This window comes from Sus scrofa, chromosome 9 (genome assembly GCF_054392235.1).
Source record: "Sus scrofa isolate SSC_HxYL_T2T_F1_AM1 chromosome 9, Sscrofa_HxYL_maternal_Yorkshire_Landrace_v2.0, whole genome shotgun sequence".
In the NCBI taxonomy this organism is placed as follows: Eukaryota; Metazoa; Chordata; class Mammalia; order Artiodactyla; family Suidae; genus Sus; species Sus scrofa.
The window spans coordinates 76,556,514-76,584,269 of NC_139391.1; the positions used below are offsets into that span (position 1 = coordinate 76,556,514).

The 27,756-nt window shown below is 38.6% G+C and overlaps 1 protein-coding gene across 25 annotated transcripts in view; it reads left to right on the plus strand.

Moving 5' to 3' along the window:
* The first annotated feature begins 8,411 nt into the window (after positions 1 to 8,411).
* Positions 8,412 to 27,756, plus strand: part of AKAP9 (A-kinase anchoring protein 9) — a 159,263-nt gene continuing 139,918 nt past the window's right edge. For 24 of the 25 annotated variants that reach the window (XM_084974549.1, XM_021102178.2, XM_021102180.2 and 21 more), the window contains exon 1: positions 8,412 to 8,693. In XM_084974549.1, coding sequence (XP_084830675.1) covers positions 8,646 to 8,693 — 48 coding nt within the window. In that variant the 5' untranslated portion in view covers positions 8,412 to 8,645. 25 annotated transcript variants of the gene reach the window in all.

Genomic DNA, 27,756 nt, shown 5'->3' on the forward strand with positions numbered 1-27,756 from the left:
TTGTGGCTCAGCAGTAACGAACCTGACTAGTATCCATGAGGATGCAGGTTTAACCCCTGGCCTCACTCAGTGGGTTAAGGATCTGGCATTATGGTGAGCTGTGGTGTAGGTCACAGACGCAGCTCGCATCCTGCATTGCTGTGTCTGGCATAAGCTGACAGCTGCAGCTCTTATTTGACCCCTAGCCTGGGAAATTACATATGCCATGGATGTGGGCCTAAAGAGACAAAAAGAAAGAAAGAACGAAATTTATAAAAAGAAAATGACTGACGAAATTGGATAGAATTATATACTAAACTAACTCACAGGAGGTCAGCCTCCTTTGTGTCCAATCTTTAGAGGTCCATCCAAACTTTGTAGCCCAGGGTAAACAACGCTGGTTTCACTCAAATCCAGCATAAGCCATAGCAACTCAAGGCAGTTTTCATAAAAAAGGGAAGAGACTATTTAACATCTAACAGACTCTTGGCTTAAACCAAAGAGACACTGAAATATTATTTGAAATTTCCTTTCGTATTTAAACTAAATGTATCTTGACTCTAAAAACTACATGGACCCTTGATACGGTCTTTTAGAAACTCATTTAGATTATATGACTGCTTGGTAATACTGTTGCAGGAAAAATGGGGTGCGAGAGTATTGTCATGTCCCAGATCTCAAGTGAGTCCCTGAGACAGGCCGAGTGAGAATCCCGTCTTTGACCAGGAAAGAATTCAAGAACAAGTGATAGTAAAGTAAAAGTAGATTTATTTAGAGAGATAGCCTCTCCACAGACAGAGTGCAGGCAGTCTCAGAAGGCAAGAGGCAGCCGCAGGTCATGGAGTGGTCTCGGAAATAGAGAGTGATCCTGAGGTGTAAGGGTGGTTAGCTTTTAAGAGCTGGGTACTTACATAGGCTAATGAGTGGGAGGATTATTCTAACTATTTCTAGGAAATGGGCCACCACCCACTTTTTGGCCTTTTATGATTGGCCTTGGAACTGTCATGGTGCCTGTGGCTGTGTCATTTATCATGCTAATGTTGGAGTTCCCTGGTGGCCTAGTTGTTAAGGATCCAGCATTGTCACTGCTGTGGCACAGTTTCAATTCCTGATCTGGGAACTTCTGCGTGCTGTGGGTATGGCCAAAGGGGGAAAAAAAAAAAAAAGTTGGCATGCTAAGGTATTGTAATGAGCATATGATGGGACTCAAGGTCTACTGAAAGTCCAATATTTTGCCATCTAGGGCCTAATTAGCGCTAACCAGTTTTTGTCATATCCTCAACAGTTATGTCATTCTTTTAAAAGTTGTGCTCTGCCCCTTTCCTTCCTGTCACAGTGAAAAGCCTTGAAGATCTAAGGTTAATGTATGTTCTCTTCAGTAATTGATTGCAATATCTTGAATTTCAGGCATAGAATTCCCTCTTGATAATGGTGACATCTTAGATTTCTCTAACATTTCATTAAGTTGGCCACTTTAAACCAGCTTCATAAGTCATACTCTTTTGAAACCTTTAAATTTAACCAAAAAAGTTCTAAGTTTTATTTATACATTCAGTAAGTATGTATTTATTCCTTTCAAACTTAATTACTAATTTTTTTTAGAGGAACACTTTAACAAAATGGAGTAAGACTTAAACCAGGGGGTTTGGGGCTAGGTCTGAGGGATAAGACTTTTTGCTACCTAAGCATGGAAAGTTGGGCAAGTCATTTAATCTCTTAAACCATCAGTTTTTTAATCTATAAAATGTAGAAGATACATCATTGTGCTCCTTTCTATTTTCTTTTTATATACTTTACCTCTATTAATAAGTAAAAATGCTCATTTTGGGTTTTAGGATTTAATGTCCCCCTTTTCTTCAGCTTAACTGTAATTACAAAGGGCACTAGTTACATTTGCAAAATGAGCTCAATCATATTTCCCATAAATATTTGTCTTGTGAAGACTATAACATTGTATATGGATTTCTGACATTGTGTAAATGTGATTTAGTAATTGCTTCATGGGGATCCCAGGGAGCACCTGTTTGACTAGAATGGGGAGTTGGGAAGGAGGAAGAGTTGGAGTTAGGACCACATAGTAAAACTAGGGCAAATTATGGAGGACCTTGAATGACAGATTTAGGAATTTGAAGTTCATTTTATTGGGCAGTAGGAAGTCATTTCGTAATGGAATGACAGTCAAAGTGGCATTTAAGAAAGCTAATCTGACAGATTTCTGAAGACTAGACTATTGTAGAGAGGAATAAGACTGACATACAAGCTTGGAGTCTTTTGAAATTTTCAAACTATAAGATAATGAGGGTATAATCTACCATGTTCACATGGAAAAAGAAAAGCTGGGGAGGAGTCAAGACACCGGGGATGGAAAGCACAACAGCACACACCACTGATGGATATGATGGATGAGGGAGAGAGCAACTCAAGATGTCACCAAGATTTCAAGTTGAGGAAACTGGAAAAATGTCATTAACTGAAACAGAGAAGTTAGAAATTTTGCTACAGATAGAAGATCTTGAGCATAGTTTTAGGCAGTTTGCATGGCAAGTGATGGTGGAAAATGCTCAGTGGAAATGGTATCAGGCAATGTCTTCTAATTAGGGAAGCAAAGCCATGAATGATGGACAGAATGGTGAAAACAATTGAGTAGGTAATTATCTAATTTACCAAAAAAAAAATCATAGATGAAAGTTTTCTTTGAGTAATTTTGATCCAGGTGTCAAGTGAAAAAAAAAAATGCCCAACTTAGAAGTTAAGAATTATGTTTTATTCGGTGGACAAGACTACAGGACCCCAGTCTGGAACCCAACATCTCAGATAACTCTGAGAGACTGCTCTGAAGAGGCAAGTAGGGGAGCCAATATATGTAGGAGATTTTGCAACAAAGACCAGATAGTTGGAGCATCAAAAGATTTATTTTAGGAGTTCCCGTCATGGCGCAGTGGTTAACAAATCCGACTAGGAACCATGAGGTTGCGGGTTCGGTCCCTGCCCTTGCTCAGTGGGTTAACGATCCGGCGTTGCCGTGAGCTGTGGTGTAGGTTGCAGACGCAGCTCGGATCCCGCGTTGCTGTGGCTCTGGCGTAGGCTGGTGGCTACAGCTCCGATTCGACCCCTAGCCTGGGAACCTCCATGTGCCGCGGGAGCGGCCCAAGAAATAGCAACAACAACAACAAAGACAAAAGACAAAAAAAAAAAAAAAAAAAAAAAAGATTTATTTTAAATAAAACCAGATACCTCAAGTTAAGGAATTTAGCACTTTTCTATGTATGAGAAGATGCAAGTGTCTGGGCTCACTAAAATCATTCTTTTGATATGCACCTCAGCTGTCTGGGGCCAATATCCCATACTTTCTCATTCTGAGTCTCCTCATGGTGCACTTGTGGGTGGCTGCAGCAGCTGACTGCTAGATATTTCCATCCTGAGTTCTCTCAGGGCTTACCATCAGGGAGGCTGTGATATGATGGCTTGATGACTGCAACATCCTTATTTACTGATATGGCAGGCAACAGATTTCATTCACACAGGTTATATTGAGATAACATTTTTATTTACATAAGATCATGTATCTGGATATACAATGTATTGTTCTAGGCCTGGAAAAATTGAAAGAAGCAATCGGTAAAATCCTTGGTATTTCTGTTTCACAATAAACTGCTTTTGAAAAATGAGAAAGATGTGTACCTGTTTGTAAGGAATTATGATGAGGCATTTGAGGGCCTCTGACTCATTTTTAATGACTCATCTTTAAATGGTGTGCATAACCAAATACAGAATTCACCCAGTGGATGAGGTGCCTTAAAAAATAGGGTTAAGGAGGGAGTTCCCCTCGTGGCGCAGCGGAAATGAATCCGACTAGGAACCATAGGGTCGCAGGTTCAATCCCTGGCCTCACTCAGTGGGTTAAGGATCTGGCGTTGCTGTGAGCTGTGGTGTAGGTTGCAGACGAGGCTTGGATCCCGTGTTGCTGTGGTTGTGGCATAGGCCGGTGGCTACAGCTCCTATTAAACCCCTAGCCTGGGAACCTCCACATGCCGCGGGTGCGGCCCTATAAAGACAAAAGACAAAAAAATTAAAAAATAGGATTAAGGAGTTCACATCATGATTCAGCACTAATGAACCTGATTAGTATCCATGAGGACCCGGGTCTGATCCCTGGCTTCACCCAATGGGTTAAGGATCCCAAATTGCTATGGCTGTGGCATATGCTGGCAGCTACAGTGCCTGTCTGACCCCTAGCCTGGAAATTTCCATATGCCACGTGGAAAAAATAAAAAAGAAAGAAAGAAAAAGAAAGAAATAATAGGATTAAAATCCAAAAGCCTGCATAACATTTTTGTGGGGGGTGGTGAACACTCGCGGCATATAGAGGTTCCCAGGCTGGGGTTGAATGGGAGCTATAGCCGCTGGCCTATACCACAGCCACAGAAACTCCGGATCTGAGCTGCGTCTGTAACCTACACCACAGCTAGAGGCAACGCCAGATCCTTAACCCACTGATTGAGGCCAGGGATTGAACCTGCGTCTGCATTGATGCTAGTCAGATTCGTTTCTGCTGAGCCCCGACTGGAACTCCCAAAAGCCTGTATACATTTTAAATATTGTGGACAAGTACATGATTAAATTGTATATTGATAATTTACCCAGGTAAAAACTCCAGAAAGCAGTAAAGAGAATAAGAAACCAGAACTGTAAGGGGAAATGTGTCTGCATTTAAATGAAAATGAGAGTAATATGTCAATCATGTAGTATTGTTATTAAAATATGTGTGACACACAAATAGGAATTAAGCACATAGGAAAATTCAAGGTAATTGTGCTTTGGTGAGAGACAGAGTTCAAATATTTAATGAAAATCAGGTGATTGACTTAAATGAGTTATATAGATTTGGCAACATTCAGAGAATGGCAACTAAAATGATCAAACGTATTTTTTTTTTTTTTTTGTCTTTTGTCTTTTTAGGGCCGCACCCGCGGCATATGGAGGTTCCCAGGCGAGGGGTCTAATCGGAGCACCACAGCCACGCAACGTGGGATCCAAGCTGCATCTGCGAACTATACCACAACTCACGGCAATGCCGGATCCTTAACCCACTGAGCAAGGCCAGGGATGGAACCCGCAACCTCATCGTTCCTAATCGGATTCGTTAACCACTGAGCCAGGACAGGATCTCCCGATCAAATGTATTTTAGATAAAGTACTTTTAGAAATCTTTAATTCCTCTGGGGAAATAAGTATAGTGCAATATTAAGAAGGCAAGTCACCACTAAAAGAAGTGTAGCTTATTTGTGAATTTTACGGATGTTACAAAGACTCACTAGAATGTAACTCCAATCAGGGATGACAAATAGGTATCATTCCCCTTTTCAAATCTGATCCCTTGGAAGTGACTTCCAGGGGCTCCGTGTTGAGAAAGATAGAAGCAGTGTTTGTACTTGGTAGGATTTAATGACTGATTTACAATGACTTCTCTGGAAACCTCCAGGACCCTTTACCTTGCTAAAATAAATCCTGTAGTCATTTCTCAGTCCTCATTTTACTTAATCTATTAGCAGCAGTTGCCACAGTTCATCACTCCCTCCTCCTTCACTTTATTTGGCTGCTAGTTCTTCTTACCAGGTTAGCCACTGTTCTCAGTCTTCTTATTTGCTAATTCCTCCCATCATCCCTCCCTCTTAGAGTTGGAGTGCTCCAAGAATCAGTCATCCTATCCCTCTCCTATCTAAACTGGCTCTCTAGAACAGCACAGTCTAATAGAAAAATAGTGTGAGCCCTGAATGCAAAGTACATATGTAATTTGAAATTCCCTTTTTTTAATTTATATTGATTGATTGATTGTCTTTTTAGGGCTGCACCCACTGCCTATGAAGGTTCCCACACCACAGCAGTGACCCAAGCCACAGCAGTAACCACATGGGATCCCTAAATCGCTAGGCCACCAGGAAACTCCCCTAATACTTTGCCCTTTAGAGGATCTACTCATCTATTTGACCTAAGAAATCAACAATATGGAGTTCCCATCAGGTGTAGTGGAAATGAATCCAACTAGGAACCACGAGGTTTCAGGTTCTATCCCTGGCCTCATTCGGTGGGTTTAGGATCCAGCATTGCCATGAGCTGTGATGTAGGTCACAGAAGTGGCTCAGATCTGGTGTTGCTGTGGCTCTGGCATAGGCGGTCAGCAAAAGCTCCAATTAGACCCTTAGCCTGGGAACCTCCATGTGCCACAGGGGCAGCTCTAAAAAGACAAAAGACAAAAGGCAAAAAAAAAAAAAAAAAAAAGAATTTTAGGCTTGCTGTATCCCTTACTTATCTCCATTGCTCACTCTCTCATCTCTTTCTTTGCTCAAGTATCTTCTCAGGGAATGACTTGAATGAATGAATGAATGAGTGATGTGACATGATATAACATGACATGCATGACATGAATAGTTGCCATCAGGAGATAGCTGTGCACTAGCACCACATGCTTGTCCTCCTAATAGAAGTCAACACACAATTAACTCTCAACATTTATTGAGCACCTATTATGTATAAAACAGACATGTATAACTGGCTAGTCTTAGTGAAGGGAAACACTGCAATAATCTTGTTGCTTTAGAAGGCTCTCAAATATTTTCAGAAATGTTTTTTGAACATTTCAGCACACACTGCAACAAATAGGTTCTACTGAGAAAGCAGTGTCTAGTAACAAACAGAAATACCTTAGATATTGTAGAGCTTCCTCCTCCTGGAGGATCAGAATCTATAAACACAATCCCTCTGTCCAGGCAGTACTTAAATCGTGCATTTTAGAACACTTGGTTCTAGATCCGGTTTTACTCTGATTAGCTTGGTGACAACTAAATAAATCATCTCTTCTTTTATTGTCTCAATTCTTTTATTCTAATAAAATGTTTATTCTCACCCATTTCTCAATTCAGGTTAGGAAAACAGGACAAAATATATTGGGTATTACAAACTGGCGCAATATGTATGCATTGTGGATTCTGAGGACAAAAAGTCTTTTTTAAATCTAAGAATTTCTAAATTATGACTATTTAAAAATAGTCTTCAGTTTGTAGTGGACTTAAGATTTTTAGATCTTTAGTTTTTTTTTTCCTTTTCTTTTTTAAACCTTAGTTTTCACTTAACACCACTTCTATGATTGAACTCCGCTTATTTTAATTCATACCTGCTAGTTTTTCAGTCCAGCCTAATCCAAAACAAAGGAGAAACATGATCAACCTGAGAAATTAAAAAGTGTAGTTCACCCCAGGAATGGATTTGAGGGTAAGATGATGAGAAGGAAAAAGTATTGAGGGAACAGATGAAAATACAGGAAAGAGAGTCATGCTCAATTTATTAAAGTGGCTCAATTCAATCCAACAAGTGTTCATTGGGTGCAAAGCATTACGCTAGTCATTTTAGCAATGCCAAAATTAGCAAGATAGTCTTTGCCCTTAAGAAGTCAGGTATATGAGGTGAATTAAGAAGGGCGCAAGGTTTTAAAATATCACGCAGTATGCATACAGGAATACAAGGAGAGAGGAAACTGACATTAAGGATTTTTTAATATAACACATGTTAACTCATATATATTAACAACCCTTCCAAAACTTCCAGGTAAGCTCAAGGAAGATAGGTAACTTGGTTCAAGATCATCTAAGCTAGAAAGTTTATCCTGGCTTTGTCCTCAACCTAGGTTCCAAAGCCTAGGCTCATTTCAGGACACCATAACTAAGGGCAAGCTCCAAGGAGGAGTGGGAGGGGATTAAGATGAGGCTGGATACTCCCGGTTGCGGTGGAGGGAACAAAGAGATCAGAAAAGCTATTCCAGGCGGCGTGTGAGGTGGGCCTTTAAGGATGAACCCGAGATCGGAGAGGGACTTTCCGCTAAGGAAGCAAGCAATAAGAGCTACTAGCCGTCTTTGCAGCCCTCCGCAATAAGAGCTGCTAGCTGCCTTCCCCGTCCTTCGGGTGGAGGAGTCAATCTAGGTTGAAAAAGTGTCCGGTGGATCCTCTTCCCGATCCACCCTTACCCCCGTCTTTTCCTTTGGGACTTTTCAGCCTTCACCAATTTCGCCATCAGGCACTTGGGTTTTATTTTTTCTTTAGAAATTTGCAAAATCTCAAGGCTTTAAAAACGACCACTGAGTCCTTGGACAGTGGTGGGGGTCCGACTGGGTCCCCTGGCACACTCCCTCTCTCCCAACCCTCTCCGTCACCTGGAGAGTGGCGTTCGGCCCTTGGCGAGGGTGCTCTCCTAGCTAGTTTTTCGGGTGTGGGTGCGAGGATCGGAGGCCGGGCGGGGGTCGCCCTGGCTGCTGAGCACTGGGCCGGCGGGGGCGGGGCGCGCGGGACGGGGCGGGGCCGCGGGAGCACCTGCCCGGCGCCGCGAGGCTTGAGGCGGCTGCGCGGCTTGACGTGCCCCCCGCCCTCCCGCCCGTCCCGCCGTGTGTTTACGTGGAGACGAAGATGGCGGCTGCGGCGGTGACGACGCTGCTCGTGCGGCCGAGTACTGTCAGCCAGTGAGCGAGGAGACTGGTTCCACTCCGGGCGGGGAGGAGCGCCGGCCCGGCCCCGCGAGCGGGGCTGTGGAGCTTGCGGTCCCACCTCCGTCTGAACCGACCTTTCCTTTCTACTCTTGACCCCTTGCGTGTCTTCCCCCAGCCTTCCCCGCAGAAGCTATGGAGGACGAAGAGAGGCAGAAGAAGCTGGAGGCCGGCAAAGCGAGGGTAAGAGAACCGGAGGCCGCCCGGCCTGCGCTGGGAGGCGGTGGCTGGGAAGGGTTCGGAGGGGGCCTGGGAAGTGGAGATATTGCAGCACCGGTGCGCTGCCAGGGAGGGAGGTGCTGCAGGGTCCGCATTTCCCCTCGCCCTCTTCTCTCCCTTTTCCAATTGAAAAAGCTTAGTGCTATACTACCTAGCGGATATTTCCGTGAGGATTGGGTGGTGTGGCTCCTTTCTCATTTGAACGCCCAAATAAAATCCCTCTTTTACCGTATTGCTCTAATCTGGTATTTATTGCTTATAAATTTCCATCCTTTCACTTTTTTTTTTTTTTTTTTTTTTTTTTACTTAGGGACTTTTCTGGGTAGTGGAGGCATTGTGCTCTTCAGGGTGGGGATTTGGGGCTTTTCTTTATTCGGTAAGGGATTTGTACGCTCATCATTAGCTAGGCTTTCTTAGGTGGCACGCTGGCACTCTTGGGTGTGTGATTGGCCTGTGACAGCTGCCTCAGCAGTGGCAAGAGTGTGCCACAAGTGCCAGCTGTGAACTTCGCTTTAGGGGCGTTTTTAGGAGCCTGGCTTTGTATGTTTGTGTTTGGAGGTCTTTGTCATGGCATGCGCTTTGTATTGTGTGGAATAGTAATGCAGTCTGTGAATGGAACTTCAGGGGACGAAGGGTTCCATATTCTAAGCAACACCTATAGAATTCCCGCTTTAAATTGAATTTTACCTCTCTCTATATAATCTTGTTGAGTCCCTGTTTTATGTATGTGTATGAAAAAAAACCTGTAAAGCAAACAACGCAAAATCATACACAGGTATTATTCACTTGGCTTCACAAAAAATTTGGCAAGACAAAATATAACCTAAATAGGATATTTCTTTTAAAAATTACATGTTTGAGTATTTTTTTTTTTTTTTGGCCACTCTAAGGCCCCCTTCCTCCCTGTAATGAAATTACTGTTTATAGATTATAGTCTGTTTTATTAGAGATGATTGTTAGCAGTCATTTTTGGACCACGATTAAATTATAATGTAGTTAACTGTTTCTTCTCTCTTCTTCACCTTTCCCTCCTGCCAAATAAACAAGTTAAGGAGATTGGGGTCTATGATTTCAGTAATCCCTGAAGCACACATTGCAGAGATACAGTAGTAGATGGTTAGCACAGGTTCCTTAAATGAATGTAAGTATATAAACTATCTTGATATTATCTACGGTCAAAGCTTAAGTCCTTATATGTTATCAGGCAGACATTATTTTAGAAGCTATACGTGGAGGAAAAAGGGAATCAAGGCATCTTTAGATGCTCAAAGTTGATTAAATTTCTGCAATCTGAGTATATGAGCGCGATCTATGAATCCAAGAAAGTGGAAGTGTGCCCTTCCCTACAAAAGTATTGAAGCTCTACTTAGACATTTTGCTTGGCTCTTTGTTACTTCAGAATTTTTACAGCCTGCCTCCAGAAGTATACTTTCCTAAATATATGTGAAGCAGTCCAAATAAAATGCTTAGGACAACACATTTCACAATAGAGGATTCATTTAAGTTGCTTTGATTCAACAAAAAAGGAATTCTAGTTTCTTTGTATGTGTGTTTTTGTCCTTTAAAATTCTGCCGATGGGGTTAAAATCTCCTTTAAATGTTCACTTTTATTGTAGAAGATTATCTTCTTATAGAATTAAGCCATAGTTTTCCAGTCAGAAATAAATCTGTGAGACTTGTAGGGCAAGATATGTTTCCTCAAGCATTGGCTATACAGTATGAAAACACTAGAAACAACCTTCAAAGATAATATTAGGAGAATCATTTTCTAAACTGTATTACATAAGTGTGATGGAATATTATACAGTCAGTAATATGAAGACTGCTAGGAACATGGAAAATAGAGTGAAAACAGCATCATCAAAAATAGTGTGTATATGGAGTTCCCATCGTGGCGCAGTGGTTAACGAATCCAATTAGGAACCATGAGGTTGCGGGTTCGATCCCTGCCCTTGCTCAGTGGGTTAACAGTCTGGCGTTGCCGTGAGCTGAGGTGTAGGTCACAGATGCGGCTCGGATCCTGCGTTGCTGTGGCTCTGGCGTAGGCTGGTGGCTACAGCTCCGATTAGACCCCTAGCCTGGGAACTTCCACATGCCGCGGGAGCGGCCCAAGAAATAGCAAAAAGACAAAAAAAAAAAAAAAAAAAAAAAAAAAAAGTGTGTATAGGAGTTCCTGTCATGGCACAGCAGAAATGAACCCGACTAGGAACCATGAGGTTTCGGGTTCAATCCCTGGCCTTGCTCAGTGGGTTAAGAATCCGGCGTTGCCATGAGCTGTGGTGTAAGTCGCAGACATGGCTCGGATCCCATATTGCTGTGGCTCTGGTGTAGGCCGGTGGCTACAGCTCCAATTAGATCCCTAGCCTGGGAACTTCCATATGCCGTGGATGTGGCCCTGAAAAAGAACAAAAAGATGGAAAGAAATAAAATAAAATAGTGTGCACAGGATTTCCTCCTGTGGTGCAATGGGACCATTGATGTCTCTGCAGCTTTAGGATGCAGGTTCAGTCCTGGCCTGTTGCAGTGGATTAAAGGATCCCACATTGCCACAGGTGGCTTGTAGGTTGCAGCTGTGGCTCAGATCTGATTTCTGGCCCAGAAACTCCTTATGCCCCAGGGCAGCCAAAAAAGAAAAAAAAATTAGTGTATACATTACTTCATTTGTATAAATGTGTGCTTTTATATTAGGACTTAAAAACTTTGGGTTGTGTCAGGTCATTCAGCAAACCTGAATGAACTCTATACTAAAAACTGGAAATAGGTGGCACTATTCTCTGTTCTTAAAGTTTAGTGGGACAGACAGACACTGGGTAGTAAGTACAGTGAGAGGAGTGGTAAAGTAGGATTTGGGGTGAATTTTTTTCATTTGTTAAAATGTGTTAAATATTGCTATATTATTTTAAAGTCTCTTTTACAAAGAAGGTTCTTACTATTGATAGTAATGCAGCCTACCAAAATGCCTATCAAAAAAGTGCTCAGTAGGAGTTCCTGTCGTGGCGCAGTGGTTAACGAATCTGACTAGGAACCATGAGGTTGCGGGTTCGGTCCCTGCCCTTGCTCAGTGAGTTAACGATCTGGCGTTGCCGTGAGCTGTGGTGTAGGTTGCAGACGCGGCTCAGATCCCGCGTTGCTGTGGCTCTGGCGTAGGCCGGTGGTTACAGCTCCGATTCGACCCCTGGCCTGGGAACCTCCATATGCCACGGGAGTGGCCCAAGAAATGGCAAAAAAAAAAAGTACTCAGTAAATATTTGCTTAGTGAATGAATAAGCAAAATGATTACTAGCATGTTGTAATTTAATAACAGTAATCCAGAATTCTCTTAATTGAAAGTCTTTTATTGCTGGCAATAGAAATCTCTTCAAGGAATTCCTGTCGTGGCTCAGCGGTTAATGAACCTGACTAGCATCCATGAGGATGCCGGTTCGATCCCTGGCCTTGCTCAGTGGGTTAAGGATCTGGTGTTGCCATGGACTGTGGTGTAGGTTGCAGACTCTGCTGGGATCTGGTGTTGCTGTGACTCTGGTGTAGGCCGGAGGCTACAGCTCTGATTGGACCTCTAGCCTGGGAACTCCATATGCCACGGGCGCAGCCCTAAAAAGACAAAAAAAAAAAAAAAGAAAGAAAAGAAATCATTTAAAGAGTTCCTATTATGGTTCAGAGGATTAAGGACCCAACATAGTCTCTGTGCAGTCCATAAGGATGTGGGCTCAATCTCTGGCCTTGCTCAGTGGGTTTACGCTCCCATTGGTTTGCAGGTGTGGCTCGGATCCATTGTTGCTGTAGCTGTGGTATAGGCCTCAGCTGTAACTCCGATTTGACCCCTTGCCTGGGAACTTTCATGTTCTGCAGATGTGGCCATAAAAAGAAAAAAAAAAAAAATCACTTAAAAGATGCTTGATTTTTTTTTTTTTTTTTTTTTTTTTTTTTAGTGTCTAGTTTGTTAATTGCCCTTAAGTATTGTATTTGATAATCGAGTTCTACAAACCACAACTTATAAATTTTTTTCTTGGTGTTTGGTAAGCTGTTCATTGAAAAACTTCCTTTTGTATCTATAAATGATCATTTTTAAAATGACCTGTCATGTACAGTATAGCATACTTTATGGAATATTTTATACTAACCAATATCTGCAATGATAAGAGAATAAATTTTGATGTATTTGGCCATTAAAATAATTCTAAAGAAATTTTCTGATTTGGGAAGAAGCTCACAAATAATGACAGATTAATAAAAATGTTACTGAAAAAGTATATGTATATATTTATATATGAAGACACCTGAAAAAATGCACCAAAATGTAAGTGATGGTTATCTTTGGTGATGGGTTATAGGCAATTTTAATTTTCTTTACACTTTTAGTAATCTTCCAATTCTCTGCAATATATTTCTTTTGTGACCAATAAAAATGTTTAAATGCCACTTTTAGAAATAATAAAAGCTTATTAAATATAGTATGTTGACGAGTGTTATATTTATGGTCGTTATATAGAACAAGAAAATGAGGCACAGAATAACTAGGTTTCCTAAGGGCCCTGATAGTGTAGTCCTGGAACTATAATTCCAGTGCTGCTTGCATTATATAATTGGGATTCTATTATCAGACATTTATAGATCTCATTTCTGGTTTTTTAGTTCTTATTCTTTTTCCTTGCTGTCAGTTCTCATTGCCATGAACATGCTCATCTTGCCTTGCTCCATTTCATCTGCCTCTACTTCTAACTTGCTATTTTAGATTTGCCATGAGGAAGAGAGAACCCAATAACTGAGCTTGAGAGAATGGTTTGTAATAATCAAGCATTGATGGAGCCTGGTGAATGGGCTTTATGAACAGTTTAGTTTTTCTGCTACCTTTGGTTTCTGGTTTGCCTTTGGGCTATTTCCTCAGCGTTGATGTAGCAAGAAGCCTGACCCATGGGGATGGGAGACATTACTGCATTAAGTAAATATTTTCAGAGCTGGGCTAACACCATTTACAAGGTGCTGACAAGGACAGCACTACGTAGACTCTCCTTGTGTTGATTCAAACTATTTCTAACTCCACTTTGAGTGACTTCATTTTTTTCCAAGTAAAATTATTTCTCATATAAAGAGAGTATTACATTAGGGAACAAAGTTAGAAGACAGCTGTGTCTTTAGCATAAAAATAATACTGTCGTAAATTCACCTTAGGCATGTATTTCCCCCCTCCCCATTTTTGGCCTACCAGTGGCGTATAGAGCTCCCAGGCAAGGGATCAGGTCTGGGCCACAATTGCGACCTAATCCGAAACTTCGGCAGCACTGAATCCTTAACGTGCTGTGCCGGCCTGAGGATTGAACCTGCTGCTAGTGCTCTGAGGACACCGCCAATCATGTTGTGCCACAGCAGGAGCTCCTACTTTTTTTTAAATGGCTGTACCTAGGGTATATGAAAATTCCCAGGTGAAGGATTGAATCTGAGCCACCTTTGCTGCAGCTGTAGCAACGCAGGATCCTTTAACCCTCTGTGCTGGGTGGGGGAATGTAACCCAAGCTGCTTCAGTCAGATCCTTAACCCACTGTGCCACAGTGAGAATTCCTAGTTAAACTTTTTAATATTCTTCTAACGTAGCGGAATTCGGTAAAACCAAAGTTTTATACCACTTATTTTATATGATAGGCATTATCTCGAATAATTATTAAAACTTTTGCCTATTGCATTCAGTAAGTAGTAATTATATGATTTTCATTTGTTTAATGAGCATTTTCAGTTTGAAAAATAGTGCCAAAAAATGCAAAAAAGCACAATGCTCTGTGCAAGCTGTTTGTTAGGTTATTGATAACAGGACTTTTCAATTACTGTTTCCACCCTGATAGACAAAGTTATGGTATAAAATTGTTCCTGCATATTTCATACACACCTCTGCATCACTAAGAAAGTTGCCCTCCATCTCTGTTTTCTTTTAAACTTTCTAGTATTTTTATTCTCATATGTGACATAGCTTGCTTAGCTTTCAAATTGAATACAGTATTTTGGTACTTTCAGTAACATTTATTGCAACAGTGGTGCATTGTCTGTGACTTAAAAACTGCTTCATGACCTTTAGGCTTTGTTAAAAAAACAACAACAACAAAGTAAAACATGATTTAAAAATTTTGAGCCTTAAAGAGAGAGAATATGGAGGAAATGGGCAGAACAGGTTTCTTGAAGTCTATATTGAAGAAAGGTTTTTAAAGGGAATCCAAGAAATGGCAGGAATAGGGATAGAGAAGTGGTTAAGATCCAGTGAAGGGAGACTTGGCAAGGAGATCTGTTGTGTCCTGTCAGTAAAACTGAAAGTGGAATGAGCACATGGAAGAGAGAAAGTGAAAAAGAGAGGAGATTATAAGTGACTGGAATATGACAAGACTGGGGCAAAAATTATTTTCAAACAAAACATCACTTGTTTTTATATATAAAAATTATAGTCAGAACTAAACTATGACTGTAAAATATTTATCTGTTATAGGCTACCAATCATTGAAATGTAAATGAATTTATTCTAATATGGAAGCTAGAAAAAGTTGTCACAGTAAATTGTTAAATATGAAAGAAACATTATTTATATTTCTCAATTGGATTCTATTGAAATTGAAATTAGGCATCTTCACTGGTTAGCATCTCTTTAAAAACTTTAATTTGGAAAGCTTCAGAATTTTAGAAAGTTTATTTATAAATTTATAAGGGTTGTTTTGCTTTTGGGGCAGTGTATTTATAATACTGCTGTTTTCTGTACTAGAAAAGACACTAGTACAGACATTAATTTACTTATTCAAGTAGCATTTTTGAACGCCTACAACTACAGCTATGGACTTTTACTTAGCAAGCATTTGTTTAAATTATTACAAATTTTGGGCCTTACTGTCTGTGGGAATAATCTTGTCAGAGTCCATGACTCACAATAGGTGTTTTGAGGAATAAATGTGGTAATGATTGAGAATTTTGAGCTCCTTTGGTACTAGATATAAAGGGACCATGGGAGTTCCCGTTGTGGCGCAGCAGAAACGAATCTGACTAGGAACCATGAGGTTGCGCGTTCCATCCCTGGCCTCTCTCAGTGGGTTAAGGATCTGGCGTTGCTGTAGGTGTGGCATAGGTCAGCAGCTGTATCTCTGACTAGACCCCTAGCTTGGGGACCTCCATATGCCACAAGTGTGGCCCTAAAATGCCAAATAAATAAAGGAGCTATGATTTTTTACTTGGAAGTAGAATTTATATAAAAAGAACCATCTTAAACAATTTTTAGGCACTTAGTACATACACAGCATTGTGCAATCACCACTTTTCTTTAATTTTAAAACGTTTTTCTCATCCCAGAAGAAAGCTCTGTATCCATTAAGAAGATACTCTTCATTCCCTTCTTCCCCTCCACCCCTACCAAGCCTCTAGCAACCACCAATCTACTTTCTGTTTCTGTGGGTTTACCTAGTCTAGATATTTCATATAAATGTAATTATATAATATCTGACTCTTATTATTTGCTTTTTGTCACTTAGTATGTTTTTGAGATTCACCAGTATTGTAGAATAAATCAGTACTTGACTCCCTTTTATGGCTGAATAATATTCTAAGTATGTAGAACATTTTGTTTATTTATCAGTTGATGGTCGTATGAGTTGTTTCTGCCTTTTAGCTGTTGTGAATAGTGCTGCTGTGAACATTTGTATGTAATATTTGAGTACCTGCTTTCATTTCTCTTGAGTATATACCTATGAGTAGAATTTCTGGATCATATATGGTAATTCTGTGTTTTTTGAGGAAGCACAGTTTTTCCTACTGTCTGCCCATATTCCCACCAGCAGTGTATGAGGTTCTAATTTCTCCATATCCTCACCAACACTTACTGTTTTCCATTTAAAAAAATTATTCTAGTGGGTGGTAAGTGGAATTTCATTTTACTTTTTCAAATTTCCTAATGACTAAGAATGTTGAACATCCTTTCATGTGCTTATTGGGTATCTGTCTGTCTTTAGAGAACTGTCTATTCGAGTGCTTTGCCCGTTTTTAAATTGGGTTGTTACTTCTTTTATGTACTATTATTAATTATTATTTATTATATTTATATTATGTATGTATTTTTATATACCTAGAGAGAGAGTGAGAAATGCACTCAGGCAGCTGATAGAGAAGAGCAGAGTACACATCTCCAGTAAGGTTATCTGTCTTTCTTTCTTTTTTTTTTTAAGGCCTTCTGGGCTCTGCCAGAATTTAAACTGCTGCTTCCTTCTTGGTGGTTTAATTAGAGCATGATGCTAAAGTTTGAATTTTGTGTGGGCCAGTGAGTCATGTCATTCCATGGCCAGCTGTTTTACAAGTGCATACAGTTTGTCCAAGGAGCACCTGTTGAGTTTTTGACTTGATCATTACCAGTCCATTTTCACTGTGGGAAAAAAAAAAAACCTAATCTTAAGTAACAAAAAGGCCTGTCATTTTCATTATAGATCCATACAGATACTTTACTATGTAAGATATTTTTGTTGTCATACAGAATAGATCCGTGCAGATACTTTACTAGTGTGAGATATTTTTGTTGTCATATTGACTTCTTTTTTACTTCTGGAGTTTTTGTGGTCATAGTCACCTAAATGTAACTTAGGATACTTAATGTGTGTCTACATACACTGCATAAACTTTTGGTTGATTTGCACATGGATTTAATGCTATTCAAAAACTTAGCATTGTTCCAGAAGTGGTTTTTGCCTAGGTTATTAATGTATAGATTATTTTGTACCTTGAAAAATTCCCTTATTCTCTTTGTTTATGAACATTGTGGTGTTTGTTTCAGTTGCCATCATGGCTATAATTATTACGGTTTGCTAGAGATTCTTGTGTAAGATAAAAGTTTCTCTGTAAACTTGACTTTTTTTTTCATTTTAAGAAACTATTTCTTAAAGCCCTCAAGTTATTTCTTTTCCACTAAGAGATCATTTCTCCAAGTCTCCTCAAAATTATTTTTACTAGTAAGTACTACACTAAACTTTGTTATTCAGAATCCTAATCTGTAAAATAAAGTTTTGAATTTATAAATTATATTAATTGAATAGGTTTTCTGGTTACAGATCTCTGGAAAACTAGCAGGTTATATAATCTAGACTGTTTCCTTCTATTTCTTAATACTGAATATACAAAATTAGTCAATAAAATTCCTTGTCTACTAAGGATCATTCATTGTGAAACTGTGAGTAGGCTGTATTTATTCCTCAGGGGTCTCACTTTTTCAAGTTGTTATTGCCTTATTGTTTCCTCAGGGAAGATAGGGACAGGGGCCACTTATAACTAAAGTATTCTCTATATTTATCAAAAAGCTAGCCTAATGTGTGAAAGTATGTAAGAGGATGCAGGGGAAAGAGAAACAGGGGTTTGTGATGGGGTGAGGCAGTGGTCTGAGGTAATTATGGTCTGTTATTATTATGGTCTGTTGACTATGTGCATAAAACACTGTTGTTGGTTTTTGGGTTTTTTTTTTTTTTGGTTTTTTAGGGCCGCACCCACAGCATATGGAGGTTCCCAGGCTAGGAGTCTAATTGGAGCTGCAGCTGCCGGCCTACACCACAGCCACAGCAACACCAGATCTGAGCCACTTCTGTGACCTACATCACAGCTCATGGCAATGCTGGATCCTAAACCCACCGAATGAGGCCAGGGATAGAACCTGAAACCTCGTGGTTCCTAGTTGGATTCATTTCCACTACACCTGATGGGAACTCCATATTGTTGATTTCTTAGGTCAAATAGATGAGTAGATCCTCTAAAGGGCAAAGTATTAGGGGAGTTTCCTGGTGGCCTAGCGATTTAGGGATCCCATGTGGTTACTGCTGTGGCTTGGGTCACTGCTGTGGTGTGGGTTTGATCCCTGGCACAGAAATCAAACATGCCATGGGTGCGGCCAAAAAAAGGGGGAAAATATTCAAAAGTGTGTAAAAATTGCATTAGCAAGTATTTACTGAAATTTTATACATGAAATAGTAAATTTTGGCTGAAAGTTATGGAAACTTTTCGAAGCTTAAAATATTGGGAATATTTTTATGTAAAATATTTTTGTTTGCCAAACTGAGATTTAATTTTTAATTTGTATAAATTCCTTTTCTAATAAGAATATTTGTCTTTGTCTGAGTCCCAGCCCTGAACCCTGGCGTATGGAAGTCCCCAGACCAGGGATTGAATCTGAGCCACAGCTGCAGCAACACTGGATCCTTAATCCACTGTGCTAGTCTGGGGATGGAACCCATGCCTCAGCAGCAGCCTGAGCTGCTGCAGAGACAATGGCTGATCTTTAGCCCGCTGCACCACAGCGAAAACTCCATGTCTGAGCATTTCTACTCAGTGACTTCCTCTTAACAAGAGAACTCTCTCTTTTCCATTTCAACCAATGCAATGTTTAATTAGCAATTTTTGAGAAATAGAGAAGATAATAATTTGGTTTTTTTAAGTATAATATATGTTTATTTTTAATTCAAAAGATAAAATGCAGTGTAAGTAATTTTAATAAGTCTTGGTGTTTTAATCTTATGACAGAAGAGTCTATATAATCTTTTTTCCTCTAGGATTTGGATTTAAAAATTTTTAGTGCTCTAATATTCTTTCTTTTTTTTCTTTTTTTTGCTGCATATGGAAGTTCCTGGGCCAGGAATTGAATCCAAGTTGTAGCTGTGACCTATGCCACAACTGCAGCAACACCAGATCCTTAACCTACTAGGCCAGGCCAGGAACCGAACCTGTGCCATCACAGAGACAATTCTGGATCCTTAATCTGCTGTGCTACAGCAGAAACTCTTCTTGTTTTCTTTTCTATCCTATGTCGCATCATATTTTTGAGGCTCATTAGTTTATACCTATTCAGAAAACATCTTAGATGAAAACTAAAACCTTTTGAATTATTTTGTGATTATTTCCTATATTCTGTGTACCTATAACCCAGTTCCATTAATTGTTTTTTTGTTTTTTTGTTTTTTTTCCTATTCAAACACCACTACTGAATAAGCCCACATTACCTCAGCTCCTATTTGGTTTTCATGACTCACTCTCCTTTACTTTTCAGAGCCAACCAGTTACCACATTCTGCTGATTTGACCTTTTAAATATTTTTAATATTTCTTGATTTATCCCCACTTTTGTTTCTACCTCATTGTCTCTCTCTTGGGCAGGAGAAAAGTTGACAGTGAAAGAAAAGCATGAATTTGATTTTTGAGCACTTTCTAATGCCAGGTATTATGCTAAGGGTTTTATATTTATTTTCTTATTTAATCTTTATTCACTGTTCTAAGAGCTGTGGATATTGTTTGTATTGCCATTTTTATAGGTGGGAAAACCAGAGAGGTTAAGTAATTTGCACAAAGTCGTAGTGGTAGAACTAGGATTCAAACCCATTCCATCTGACCCAAGAGATTTTGTTCTTAACTTCAACCCTCCACAGGCTTTTTTATATCCTTGATCACTGTTTAGGAGGAAGGATTGAGAGGCCATGGTAAATGGTTGCAAAGGGTAAGAGACACTATGATCTGAATGTTCATGTTACCCCAGAATCATATGTGGAAACCCTAACCCCCAATGTGATTGTATCAAGGTGGGAGGTCTTTGAGAAATTATTAGGTCATGAGGGAGAACCTCATAAATAGGAATAGTGCCCTTACAAAAGAGAGATCCCTTGCCTCCTAGCATGTGAGGCTTTGGCAAAAAGGTGGCCATCTGTGAACTAGAAAGTGAGCTCTCCTCAGACACTAAATATGCCAGTTCCCTGATTTTGCACTAAATTTCTGATGCTTATACACCATCTAGTCTATGATATTTTTGTTACACCAGCCCAGACAGACTAAGACAAGAGAAGACTCAGTTTTCTGACTTGAGCAACTGAAGGAATGTAGGTGCTAGTCTCTGAGATAGGGAAACATGGACAAATTTGGGGAAAAGGAGCATTTGAGTGAATGGTCTCTAAGTTAGATAATGTGACCATATTTGAAGGGTAACAGATATTTGAGTAAGATGAAGACGAGTTTTGTTTTGGATATGTTGAGTTGGAGGGCATCTTAGAGGAATGGTCCAGTGTAAAATTGAATGTGAGTCTGGAGCTTAAGACAGATGCCATGCTAGAGATAAATATTTGGCTTAAAGATACCAGACAACATTCCAGAAATGGGGAGCTCACTCAAGAAGATTAAGAGGGATGCATATTGAGAGTTGAATCCTATGGAAACACCCATGTTTAAAAAAACAGGAAAGTGTCTGAAAAGGATACTGCGATACAAACTATTCACAAAGCTAGAAGATGATAATGTCTGTAAAACTAAAGGAAGAGTTTCAAGTAAGGAGGAGTGGCCATTTGTCAAAAATGAGAAAACAGGTGTGATAGACCTGAAAAGTGACCGTCAACTTTAGTAGCAGTTGGTCAGAAAAGGAAACAAAGGATTCAGATTATAGTGAGATGGGGGTGAATGGGAATCAGAAAAGAGTGCTGAATGTTACCTACTTTTTCAATTTTTTTTTCTTTTTTGTGAAAAGCAGTATAATTGTAGTAGTTATGAGCTTGGGTGAGACCATATGGTCTAAGATCAAATCCTGGCTCGAATTTATTAGCCTTGTGACTTTAGACAAGTTGCTTAACTTCTCAGTATTTCTGTTTTTCGTTTGGAAATTGAGGACAGTAATAGTACCTGCCTTGGGGTTGTTGTGAGAATTCAGCTAATACAGATAAAGCTCTTAGAACATTGTCAGATTATAAAAAGTTTTCAAGAAGTATTAGCTGCCATCATCATCATTCTTAATACTGGAGCATAGAGAATTGAGCTATATAGTAGAAAATTAGATTGGAGTAGTAGGTGGGCATCAGATAGTGAGGAGCTATATATCAGTTGAGGTAGTGTGGATTTTACCAAAAATTAGCCAAAAACTATTGAAGAATGTATATTTGGCATGTTTCACCTCTGAAAAGGTTACTCCTTTCCAAAAAAATCTCTTATTCAGGTAGGTATGCTTCCACCAGGTGGCAGTTGTATGTTACTACTCTACAGATGAAGCAGTAAAACCATGTGTTTTTTTAAATACAAAATATTGACTGATTGAAGTAGCTAAATGTAAACACTCTAATTCTAGTAGGGCTCTTTTGTTCCCCAAAAAACTGATTTTTTAGGCGAAGGGGAGAAAAATAAAGAGTTGTTATAGAGATTTCAAAGGAAGCTGAGAGAAGTATAGTTGGGACTCATGGAAACTGAAAAGCTGTTTAAAACCAATGCCGTTCTCTTTGTCATCTCATTTCATTTTCACAATATTTAATACTCCTCTCTTTGCAGATCATCTTTCTTTGCTTATACATCAGTTTGCACATGACCAAAAATTACAGGATGAATCCCCAAATTCATTCTATTCAGTGGAATTGTTTCCCACTATTGTCACTTAAAAAGGGGGGGGGAGAAAAATTATTTAAATGGAGCAAGCAATTTTATTCACAGTATAAGCATCTAACTTAGTGGTTCCCAAACTTAGCTGCACATTAGAAGCACCTGGAAAGCTTTAAATAATTTCAAAGCCTAAGACATGTTCCATTCCCAAATCAGAAAATCTGGGGTGGAATTCAGGACTCACTGTTTTGAAGATCCTCAGTGCGCAGTAGAGTTTGGCATCCACTGACGTAGCCATTTTGTGTGATTCTGCAAAACCAAGGGACAATACATCATGAACTCTTATAAGTCAGATACTTGGTGTGCAACTGAAAAAGTAGCGATGACTTAACATCAGAAGGAAAACTGGCTGTTTGCGACACACAAAAAAGTGTTTCATTCTGCACCATGACTAGTAGGTTGATCACATAAGTGTACCTTATAGGTGATTTTAGAGATATTGATATGATTATTTTAACATGCTGATTTTAAAATCCTTCAATGAGATTCATCTCCCCTCTGTAACTTTCTGGACATATTTCCTGATCTTTGTTCCCTAATTCCAAGAAAAGAGACTAATTGACTAGCCTGTTTTCTCATCAAACTAGAGTAGGAGAAGCAGCTGGGGTGGGTGTGCTGGATGGTAGGAGCTATGAGCACTGGCCATTTTTCTCAGAAGGAAGTTCTGCCTACACTAAAAATCTCTGCCTCTTGGAGCTTCTAGTTATTTGTTTGGCAGTAATAACTTCATATAATCAGTAACGTTAGCCTGAAACAGTATTTTAATAATTTAATGTACTTAGAAGTGATTTGTTTTGAATACTGTAATCATTCCACTTTTTATTCTTTATCATTTTTCCTTTGGGATCACTTGTTAATTGAATTATCTTTTTTAAGCAACAGCTAAATAGAATTTTTTATAATGTAGAATTCTAGTTTTTTTTCCCATATAGTTAGTGAGACCATGGGGAAGGAAAAAGGAGGAGTTAGTTCTCTTTTGGTGCAGTGGGTTAAGGATCTGGCATTGTCACTGTAGTGGCTTGGATCACTGCTGTGGCATGGGTTCAAATCCCTGGCCTTGGGACTTCCACGTGCTGCCAGCATGGTAAAAACAAAAACAAGAAAAAAAATGCAAACAAAACAAAACAAAAAAACAGTGTGGGATGGGGAAAAAAAGAAAAAGGAACAGTTGAAAAAAAAATTTCCAAAATAAGCATTAAAACTGAAAGAAATTTTATTGATTGCTTGATTGGCATGTAGGTGATCTATAATATTAGTTTCAAGTTTATAGCATAGAGATTCAGTATTTTTATAGATATTGAATCCATAAAATAGTGACTATGTTCCTTGTGTCGTGCAGTATTTCCTTGTAGCTTATTTATTTTGTACACACACTTTGTTTGTACCTCTTAATCCCTTACCCCTGTATCTTGCCCTTTTCCCCACTGGTAACCACTCATTCTCTATATCTCAGTCTCTTCTATTTTGTTATATTCATTTGTTTTATTTTTTAGATTCCACACATAAGTGGTAACATATAGTATTTGTCTTTCCCTGACTTACTTCATTAACATAACACCCTCTGGGTCTGTTCATGTTGCTGCAAATGGCATAATTCCATTCTTTTTTTTATGGCTGAGTAATATCCGTGTGTGTGTGTGTGTGTGTGTGTGTGTGTGTGTGTACACCATACTTTCTTTATCCAGTCATCTGTTGATGGATATTTAGGTTGCTTCCATATATTGGGTGTTGTAAATAATGGTGCTAGGAACATTGGAGTGCATGTATCTTTTTGAATTAGTGTTTTCATTTTCTTTGGGTATATCACCTAGGAGTGGAATTACTGGATCATATGGTAAAACTGAAAAGTTTTTAAAGATCCTTCTAATCTACCCTTTCATTGTACAATTGAAAAAACTTGAGTCCTGTGGAGGTTAAGTAACTTGTCCAGTGTCACATAGCTAGCTTATTATAGTCTCTGTAGACACAACAGTGCTGTACTCTATTATATGTAATCCATATTCTTTTTCTTTTCCCTTTTTTGGCTGCCGTGTAGCCAGGGTTCAGATCTGATCTTAACATTGGATCTGATATTAACCCACTGCATCGAGCCAGGGATCAAACTTGTGGCTCAGCGCTGCAGAGACAAACCCCATCATCCATATTCTTTTTGAAACATTATTTTCATTCAAAAAAGTTTGTGTTTACTATGTGCCAGACAATGAAATGTAAAATATGAAATATTAAGATGATTTTTTTTTTAGGCTGCAGAATCTGTTTTCTTCTTAGACATGAAGGTATTCCAAATCTTTAAGAAAAAATTACTACTGAATGAGGCTATAAGATATAAATAAGACTCCTGGCTCAATTGTGAAGTCCTTTGGGCTTTTCCATATCTGATTTCCTCAGGTCTCTTTGGCACTGTTATTTTCTAACAGTTTGTATTTTTGCGTTATTGTTGGAGAATATACTTCAGTCTTTATGAAGTGTTGCTTTTGTCATCTTTGCAATCATTTGCCCTACTTCAGCCCTTTGTACAAGTTGTCTTTTGGTCAACTGTGTTAATCGTTTACAAGTTGTCTTTTGGTCAACTGTGTTAATCGTTTTCATAGTTAGGCCCCCGCAGTTTTGTTGTAATAGTTTGTACAGCATTCCTGTGTAGCATTAATTAAGGAATGTCAGAAAAGTTTAAAGGCAGAACTGACAAATACAAAAAGGCACCATAATTAGAATTAATCAGGATTTCTTAAATTTTTTAAAGCAAAAAAGCATAGCAAGTGGTTCTACTTACAGCTTTTGTTTTTAATGGCTGCTCCCCTAGCATATGCAAATTCCCAGGCCAAGGATTAAATCTGACCAACAGCTGCAGCAAAGCTGGATCCTTTTAGCCTACTGCACCAGGCCAGGGATCAAACCTGTGCCCTGCACCAACCTGAACTACTTAGATTGGATTAACCCACTGTGCCACAGTGGGAACTCCAGCTATTTTAGTTTCTTGTTTTGACTGCACCTGCGATGTGGAAGTTCTTGGGCCAGGGATGAAAGCTGCACCATAGCTGTGACACAAGCCCCTGCAGTGACAGCACTAGCTCCTTAACCCGCTGCCTTCAAGAGAACTCCTGTTTTTAAAAACTAAGGAGACTAGATAACACTTTAAAAATATTTTATAATCTCTTTGGTGTGTGGGGGGGGTGGGTAGGTGTTGTGGGTGTGTGTTGTGTGTTTTCCCCCCAGTCTTGTCAAAAAAGTATTTGTTGTTTGGTGATTTCATTTGTTCATGCCTTTAAACTTCATGTTCTGAGTTTATGTTATTGTTTTAAAGTTAAATGACAAATGAAGGAAAAGAGATCAGAATGCATGGAATGTAAATTGGTATAATGGAAAAAATACAGAATTTGGAGTCAGATGTTCTTGTTCTATTTTGCCATTTACTTTTGGCCAAGTGACTCATATTTGTCTTCAAATCTCAGCTTCCACATCTTTTCTCAGTAAGATATTTCATGACCTCTCCCTCTATCCTCACACGAATTATGTCTTTCTTTCTTTTTTTTTAGGTCTTTCTTTTGTGTACATTCTTTAGTACCTATATTTTGTCTTTAAAGTGCTTACTATCTCTTGAAATGATATATTTTTATATCTGCCTATACTTATTTAATTTGTTCTTCCTACCTAGATTACAATTAGTAGGAGTAGGGTTTGTATCTCTTTGGTTCATCACTATCTACCCTGCCTTGAGCACAGAGCAAAAACATAGGCAGTCAATAAATATTTGTTAAATAAATGTACTGTTCATCACTACCTGTCACATGTCAAGTTATTTCCTTCACAGCTATAAAACTCTACCACCACATCTCTTATAGAAAGCCTTTTTTTGAGAAAATAAGGACAAGAAATGTTACTGTACTTAAGTTCCTTAAAGATGTATGACTGTTCTGTTTGATTTTACAATATTGTACAGTAACATTAGTCTTGTTTCTCGCAACTCAGTGAAATACTAGACTGGCCTAGAGTAACAGATCCTGCTGTTAGGACCATATATTTTGACTCAGGTCTACCATAGTGACTGGCACATAGTAAACATCTGATCAGCTTTCAAGAAACAAAAGATTCCAATTAGTACTTTTTTGGAAATGACAGTGTAAAAACTTTGCATGTGTTTTTTTTAACAGCATTTAAAAATTTTGTTTTATTGAGAATGATTATAAAGTAATAAATATGGAGTTTATGGACTAAATTATTAGTCATTTTTATTTTGTTATTTATTCACATTCTGGTCAGGGCAAGACATTTGCTTGAGATCCAAATTCATTTTGAAAGACAAGTGTATATGGACATAATATCTTTCCAGTAAATCTTGCAACTATTTCTGTGCCTACATATGTTAACATTTTTATAATTGGCTTCCAAATGACAAACACAGATGGCAGTAGTCTGAATTTTTAGCATGTTTTAGAATAAATGTTTTTCCAGTAATTTAAAGTGTATCATTTCAGCTAATTGAGTAAAGTTTCTGATTTTGCTTATTTCCTAGTTTGCCGTTTTTCAAATTTAAAACTGAGATAGCTTAGATAGCTATACGAAATTAGATTTATGATAGGATCTTCTTCCTTTTCTCATGTTTTTAGAAAACAGAACTCTTCCTAAAAAGCTGTTTTTTAAAAAATGATTTTTATTTTTTCCATTATAGGTAGTTTACAGTGTTCTGTCAGTTTTCTACTGTACATCAAAGTGACCCAGTCACTCATACATATATACCTTCTTTTTCTCACATTATCCTCCATCATGCTCCATCATAAGTGACTAGATATAGTTCCCAGTGCTATACAGCAGGATCTCATTGCTTATCCTAAAAAGCTGTTGTGGGCATTGTTTTTCTGAGAATTTAATTTTGTCTTTGGTTGCTTTTTCTGTTTGTTTTGCCTAGTAGGGTAGAGAGATTATGGTGAGAGAGATTATTTTGTGTTTTAATTCATTAAATTGCTACTTTGCGTTCTGAAACTATGGAACTTTTTTATATAGTGGAATTAGATATGCCTATTATATCATCTTAGTTTCTAGGTTCTCTGGAACAGTGCTTAAAACGATTGCTTAATGTTAACTTTTCTGTAAAAGATAATCTTTATTCACTCACCATGTATATTGAGTACTGTTCTAGATTTTGAATATATAGCAGTGAACAAAAGTTCTTACCTTCATGGAATTTACCTTGTAGTTAATTGTTCTCAAAAAATAATATGACTTCATATAATCAATAACATAGGTCTAAAACAGTGTCTTTGTAATTTTATGTGCTTAAAAGTGATTAGTTTTAAATACTATAATTGAACCATTCTACTTTTTATTTGTGTCCATTATTAGCATTTTCATTGGATTCACTTAATGACAGATAATACTGTTGTCTCAGGGTTTTTTTTTAAATCAGTCTTTTTATAATGTAAGGTTTTAATTTTTGCTTTTGTTGTATATTTATACATATAAGTCAATATTAAATATAAATTAAGTATATAACCTAACAAAATCTTCATCTTCGTCCTGATATACTCTGCTATCTGAATATATTTTAAAATATCAAGTATGTCATTATTAACATTTTTTTTTTTTTGGTGTTGAATTCTTTCTGAGGGATCTTTTGTAAATGGTGTGCCTGGACTTTTGATTCT